Source organism: Episyrphus balteatus, chromosome 3, assembly GCF_945859705.1.
Source record: "Episyrphus balteatus chromosome 3, idEpiBalt1.1, whole genome shotgun sequence".
NCBI lineage: Eukaryota > Metazoa > Arthropoda > Insecta > Diptera > Syrphidae > Episyrphus > Episyrphus balteatus.
This window is the reverse complement of record NC_079136.1, coordinates 69,330,573-69,338,405: the sequence shown is the minus strand read 5'-3', so window position 1 is coordinate 69,338,405 and position 7,833 is coordinate 69,330,573. Positions and strand designations below refer to the sequence as shown.

The window sequence follows — 7,833 nt, the reverse complement described above, 5'->3', positions numbered from 1 at the left end:
AAAATTATTTATTTTTAAAGCTATTATTTTTAAAATTGCTTCTATTCTTCAACAGTTAATAATTTGCATAACTGATTATCTTAAAAACGAAAGCTATATCGATCAACTGGTTTAACATTGACTAAAATACCAAAATCATTCGATTTCCTCAAAGGTTTCTATTTATCTCCACTATTAGCGAATAATTAATTTTTTTTGTTCATAAATTATTTAGCATAAGGAATATATGTAAGTGTATTGCTTTGGTATATAAGCTTTAAAGGGTTAAATTTGACAGTCATATTTTTACGTTTAAAAAACTTATAAACTTGCATGTGAACAAAATAACATTAAAGTGAAACACTTCTTGTTATATTATACTTTATACTGCATACAAATTATTTTATTGTACATACAACCAATAAAATTTAGTTACCTTGTATTAATTCAAGTGAAAAATAAATATCTACCTTCCTCAAATTTTGTTTATAGTATTTTTTTTGAGTAATAAACGGTTGAGTTTTATCAGTTATATTATTATTATTTATGAATTGATAATGAATTCACTTTTCCTCGTATAAAAAGTTGATATTGCAGTCGAGATAAGGCAATTGGTGTGCATAATATTACATAGCATATAACATACATACGAAATACATAGTTACAGTTGTTTACTTCCTTATATTGTATTTGAATTTTTAATGTTTTAAGATCTTTTGAGCAATTTCGGATTGTAAAATATTGTTAAATGTTAAAATGCGTTTCAAAGGGCCATAGTGGTACTTTTGGTGCATTTTAGCGTCAAAATTCATTTGCACTGCCATTTCATGATTAAAGGACATTCAATTTGGTACAATGAAAATAGGTGCTCCAATCTAATTGGCACAATTTTGATATCTCTCCTATTTATGTTTTATAAAAAAAATTTGTATTTTGGGGTTTTATGGTTGCCAACTATGTTTTCAAGTAAATATTAATAAAAGATGATGTAATGAAAAATGACAATGCGCAATAAAACTAAGAACTCTTTTATTCGGTTTACCAAAATATACTTTTCAAATACATAGATTTAATTATTCTAAATTCAAATCCGAAGTCGAAAAAAATCTATATAATAATATCTATACAAATATAAACTTTTTATGAAACATAAATAGGAGAGATGTCAAAATTGTGCTAATTAGACCGTTATACACTCCGCTTCAACTGAATAAGCACACAAATTTTCAAAGGTGTTTTTCCCATTTTTTCCTAAGATTTAGCTTTAATGTATCATTTGATGATGTTTACCGTTAGCTTGTGATGTTGAGAAAACAAATCAGAAAGAATAATTCACAAAGTACCGCTATTTTTTTTCGTGTTCTCTTACAAAGCGTCCCATATGGAAAAATGCTGTTTTTTTTTGCGTCAACTGAATAGACACACGGTCTTTAAAGGTCAATATCTTCGTTGTTTGTGAGAGTTTTGAGGTGATTGGCATACCAAATCAAAGGTTGAAGAAAATTAGTAGATTAAAAGCTTTGAATACTGCGAAAGAGCTAAAATTATTTGTTAAATAAACAAGGACTGACCGGGGCTGCTATAGCTACCAAAATTGATCGGAGTCTTAGTGTGTTGCCTTTTCGTACCTCAGAAATAAAAGTTCCTACAGGAAAAAAATAAATTGAGGTAAAAAAACGGCAAAAATAGAAGTTAATCGACTAGAAATTTTGAGATCTGCCTCAAATTCTAGTGACTCTGCGGAAAAAATCAAACAAAAAGCTGGTGTTACTGCAAGTGTTTTAACAGTCCGCAGAGTTATAAACAGGATGGATCATTTTGACCCATTAAAACCCTAGTTTACGGATTGGGGTTCATGCGAACCCCAAGATTAAAAATGGACTATTTTCAACAATTTTTATTATATTTTGGCAAAACCAAACACATGTTATCATAAAAAGACACCGCAACTGTCACCTTAATCAATAACAGAAAGAGACAATGCATCAAATTGTTTATAATGAACAATTAGAGGTGCATAACAGCTTTGGGGTTCGCGCGAACCCCAAGTTTCGTTATTGCATTATTTTGCGTGCCGTAAACTAGGGTTAAAAATCGAAAAAAAACCACTTCTAAAGAAGCAACGAAAAGGTATTCGTTTTGAATTTTCTAGTCTCCATATGAGCTGGAAAAATGAATAGCGCAAAGTGGTTTTTCTGATGAGAAAAAGTTCAATTTTGATGGCTTCATAATTGAAGTCATCGGGGCCATCAAAATTGAACTTTTTCTCATCATAAAAACCACTTTGCAAAGTGTTCCTACCTTTTTCCGGAAACTCTAACCTTGCTTGACATTGTATTTTGGACCTTCCCCCTTATCTTATTATTTTCAGCAACAAACTGAAACTTTTCATATCAATAAAAATGCACAAATGGACTTGTTATCAATTTTTATTTTTGAAATGAATAATGGCACTATTGACATATAAACAAAAAAAAAATAATTCCTCATTATATACTAGATAAGTTTTGGATAAGAAACTGTATAGGTACTAAAAATACACATAATATATGTATTATGCATTACCTAAATGTTATTTTTTTGTTGTTGTTAATGAACAAGTGTTTCTATGTTAAAATTATTTGGAAGAAAAAAAACTCGATGTTTTAATAATAAATAAGTTGACTTTTATTGATAAGCACCTTATCTGAAAAAAAGCCAAAAATTGAGAAGTGCTGGGTTAGTCATAATTCATTGATTTAATATTTTCTGTAAATTGGTTATGATTAATCAAAATTATAACAGTTCTATGTAGCTATATCTACGAGCATATAAATATCGGAGCTAAAAATTGAAAAACATTAAGTTTCTCATTGAATTCGATCAAGGAAGCATCAAGCAAAAACACTCAACTCAAAATGAACAGCCAAGTTATTATTGAAAAAATCATGGAAAAGATGCAAGCTGTCGACCCAGCTGAGAGGACCATCTTTGTCATTTACCAATTTCACTTTACCAAGGCTGATGGTACTCCATCAAAGAGTTTCGGTGAGAACAAGGACTTTTTTTTTTTTGTTTTTAATTAAAAAAGTTTTAAAACTTTTATATTGAATTTGGAATTATTTCCTCAATTATTATTTTATTTTATAGTTTTTGACTTGAAGGATCTTAAGATCTATGAAGGAACAACCGACAAGGCTGATGGTGAGGTGACAATTATTGATGAAGATTTCTATGCCCTCGTTAGCAAGAAGATGTCACTTGATGAATACATTGCAAGTGTAAGTTTAATAATTTTGATTTAGTTGTAGTTACCTACAATCTTTGTTCTTCTTTTTTTTGATTTTACAGGGCAAGGCCAAGATGAGTGGCAATGTTAGTGACCTGAAAAAACTTGTAGAGAAATATCACATTTAAATTATTTGAGTGATCTAATTTTAATTTGTTAGTTTGTTTTTCTAATTTAATAAAAATAAAGAAAATAGTTGTCAATATTTAAGTGAAAGTTCTTTGAATTGAAGAAAGCATTTCTTCTCATTTAATCTAGGAATTAAACAAGATAGGAACTACAGGAGACCTTGAATTTACAGGGTGGAATTCGGCCTCAATCAGCAAGTCTTTGTTGCCAGTCCGGTCCCAAGCTATCGGTCCCAAATGACCAATCAAAATGGGCAAAATAGTGCAGCAAATCTGAACAAAATTTGCACCATGCTGAGATTCGGTGTATACATATTTGATTCATCAAAAAAAAAAATTCACCGTTATTCCGACACCTGCAAAAAAAACAGTGTGTCTTTGTGTTTTTTTTTGTAATATATGCACATACATAAGTTACTACTCAGAGCTGGAAGTTATCAAAAAACAGTTTATCTAAATATTAAAGATTAGGCTACTGTTTTGGTGGCAGCAACTTTTAATGGCCGATTTAAAGCGATTAATTACTCAAATTGATTCCCCCAGAAACAAGCTTGCACACTGATGAAGCAGAAGCGCTGAGTTCAAAGAATTGACGCTAGGTTCAAAATAGAATATTTCTGGGATGTGAACCTTTACTTTCCACTGAAATTGATTAGTAAAAAGAAATCTGTTAAGAAAATAAAATTGTTTGAAAAATTACAATACAGAAAAAAAAATACAAAGTTCAAAGTCCTAAATGCATTGTGGCACTTGAGGAACTTGTGGAACCAATTTAAACATAAAGATAGCACCATCACAAGGAAAAACTCAAAAATAAAAAAATAACTGCAGGAATTGTTTGCTAATTATTTTTTTCCAACCTTTGTTAGTAGAGTAACTAAAGCAAATTATTAGCGAACCCGGCCGAACAGCTCTGATTTTGACGATTTTTTTTCAACCGTAGGTAATTAAAAATACTTTAAAGTCTATAGATTAAAAATTGCCGGTGTTGCCGTATTGTTTTTTAAAATTAAAATTAATTTTTTTTTAACAAAACCATTTTTTTTGCTTAAATTTCATAAAACAAATGATAGCAAAAGATTCTCTAGGTTATTTAAGGAAAATATATAAAAGGCAGTAAGGGACAATCTTCCATCGTTTAAGCGATAAATGCAATTTTCTAACATTCTGACCTCAAACACAAAAAAAATATTTTGAAAACAACGGCAGCACCTAAAATATTTTAAAATACATTTTTAAAAAGCCAGAAGCTCATTCTTATCTCTTAAAATTAAATCCACTAAATTTAATCAAGACTTTTTGAAAAAATGGTCCTCAAACTTAGAATTAAAAAAAAAAAAAATGTTATTAGAAAAATTTAAAATGACTTTTTTCCAAACTTTTTCTAATAAAATATGGATTTATTTAAAAAAAATTTTTGCCCATAAATATTATCAGTTGAATTTCGAAGCAAAAAAGGTAAAATATATCACACTTTTGAAAAAAAAAAATGAAAAATTACTTCTTTAAACTTTAAATTTTTGCTATGTAACTTTCAACAGTAAGGGTTATTAAATGAATAAAAAATAATTTTATGTTTAGATCTTGAACTTTAAAAAAAAAAATATGTTACATTTTTTTTCAAAACTTTTATTAAAAAAAGTGCTTCGAATATGAAATTCTTTTTAATTTTTTTCATAAACCGTAATACATATTGACATTTCCTTTTATAATTTGAAATCATAATAAATGCGGCCAAAAAAAATTGAAAATAAATGCATTTTATATTACGACCAAGTTTAAAAAACGACATGTTAAAATTTTTTCAATAATTTTTTTTTTTTCAAAAATCTGAGTTCAATTACCATTCTTTCAAAAGCCGTTTATTCAATTAACTTAATTTTAATTTTACATATATGACTAAACTTCTAGCTTTTAAAAAATGTATATTTGAATATTTTAGGTGTTGCCGTTGTGTTCAAATATTTTTTTTTGTGTTTGAAGTCAATTAATAAGAAAATAGCATCTATCGCTTGAACTATGGAAGATTGTCCCTCACTCCCATATATTTTTTTTCCTTGAATTTCCTAGACAATCTTTTGGCATCAATTAATTTATGAAATTTAAGAAAAAATTTTGAAAAAAATTTGTTTTTGTTCACAAAAATCTTCAATTAAATTTAAAAAATCAAAACGGCAACACCGGCATAGATATAGACTTTAAAGTATTTTTAATTACCCACGTTTGAAAAAAAGATCATCAAAATCTAAGCTGTTCGGCAGGGTTCCCTAATATTGCCAATTTTTGAGCTTTAGTTACTCCACTATGTCCCTCAAGATTATCTTGATGTTTGAATATGTAAGACAAGTTCCATGATGCATTTTGGACATGAAGGAAACTTTTTTTTGGAATGGTGTTAATTTGATAATTGTGTTAATTTGATACTATTCTTTTTACTCTGGGGTAATTTTTGGACAGAGCAACAAATTTCTATGTATATACTGAACGAAAAAACAACTTAAAATCAACGAAAACCACGTTGATTCATTTTTTTTTCGGAATGATTTTGTGTAAGAGACGAAAATTTTAAAATCAATAAAGTAGAATATCGTTAGTTTAAAGTGGTTTGCTGTTATAAAAAAGTTGTTTCAACTTTGAAAAAAAGCATCAATTTATTAAAAAAAAAAAAAAAAATGAAAAAATTGGGATCCACTGGGGGTCAAACCTACAATTGAATCGGTGATTGTAAAAACAACATAAGTGAAATTTTATTTTTTTTAAAGGAGAGACAAAAACCTCCAAAATTTCCATGACGCGACCGAATTTACAATGTTTGGACAGTTTTAATACCTCAATTGACATTCTTAGACTTCAAATTGACTATTTTAACAAAAAAAAATTGGATTTCTATTTAAAATTATAGCAGTTTTGTTTTCGCCTTATAGAAAATTTTAAAAATCACTTATGTTGTTTTAACAATCATCGATTCAATTCTTGGATCACTAGGCGAATGCTTTACCGACGTTCTATCTCAATATTGGAAATAAGGGTGATAAAATGCCACAGAAGCTGCAGTCCGACAAAAATAAAAAAAAAACTACTTACGTTGTTTCAATTTTAATTTAAAGATGTTTCATGTTAGTTTTTACAACATTAAATCAACGTTGATCAAATTACATTTTACGTTGCGTTATTTCCCTCAGTGTAGGTACTCAGTTAGGTATTTTGAAATTCTGTTTTTTTTTAATAAATCTTGACGTCCATTAGACTTACGAGAAGATATGTGACAATTGAGTGTTTTTTTTTTTTATTTCAACTCAGTGCCCGCTAATCGTGGACACAAATTTGTCCCAAACGAAAAAATGTTCTTCTTAAAAAAAAAGTAGAATCCCCAATATAATTGGTGCTGTGGAAAAAAAACAAAAATAACACACTAAAGAAAAATTCAATATTAATTGTCAACCGTAATACCAAAATTACTATCAATTGATGGGTTCTTTCGTTTATCTATCAATTGATATTTGACAACCGTAATAGGGGTCATTGAAAATTATAGCGTTATGGTATGGAACCATTAAAAAAATTCACCGGATTGGTGGCCGTGAAATAATTACTACACTAAAGCTGTCTCAGTTGTATGCCTCTTCCAAACCAAGGGGCTATATGAAGTTGGCACCCTTAGTTAAAAAATTATGACAAAATAACTTTTTTCAAATTACCAACCTCTTAAAAATCTTTTTTTTTTTCAGTGTTTAAATCATTCTTCTTACACCTTTTCCCAATTTACTACCATGGTTATTTTAACTAATTTCCTTCACTGTTTTGGTTTGTCCTTCTTAGTTCAAAAATTATATCGCAAAAACCTATACTCGTAGAAGTAAAATTTGTTTGTTTAACATTTTATTTCAATTATGCCGACTTTTCACGAGTCGATTTTTGCCTTGCGGCTAAGTTTTTTGACGTAAGTTGACTCGTATGAACATAATCCTCAGGTGACTTAATTGACAATCCCCATAGAAGAGTCGACTTAAGCCGTGCGACATATTGTGCGGCTAAAATCGACTCGTGAAAAGTCGGTATAAAGCTCAGTGAAGCGACCTCAAAATGCTTGAACAAAACAGCGATGTAATGTTTTGGATTTAACAAGGTTAATTGAAAAAAAAAAAAAACAATTTTTATACTAAAAAAAAAAATTAGATTATTACAAAGTTGCGAATTTGAAAAGAAGTTTTTTTTTATAATATTTCAACTGAAGGTAGAGTAACGAAAGAAAATGTTGGGCTATTCATGGGCTTACCGTGAGCAAACCAACCAGATGGATTAAAAAAAGAATTACACTGAATAAATCGGAGTATTTCATACAATGAGCTTATCTAGAAGGCATTGGGATGCTAATGTTTATTCTATCTAAAAAATAATACAAAAATAAGCAACGCAAAAGAAAACAATCTTTATCCTGACTTCAAATAATTGAGTTAT

At 28.8% G+C, this 7,833-nt stretch overlaps 1 protein-coding gene across 1 annotated transcript; it reads left to right on the top strand.

Moving 5' to 3' along the window:
- The first annotated feature begins 2,751 nt into the window (after positions 1-2,751).
- On the top strand, positions 2,752-3,457 carry LOC129916782 (non-specific lipid-transfer protein-like 1). The gene is made up of 3 exons (XM_055996916.1): positions 2,752-3,006; positions 3,109-3,239; positions 3,310-3,457. Exons 1-3 carry the CDS (start codon positions 2,877-2,879, stop codon positions 3,373-3,375), a joined length of 327 nt encoding a protein of 108 aa, XP_055852891.1. The 5' UTR covers positions 2,752-2,876; the 3' UTR covers positions 3,376-3,457.
- Positions 3,458-7,833: the final 4,376 nt, after the last annotated feature.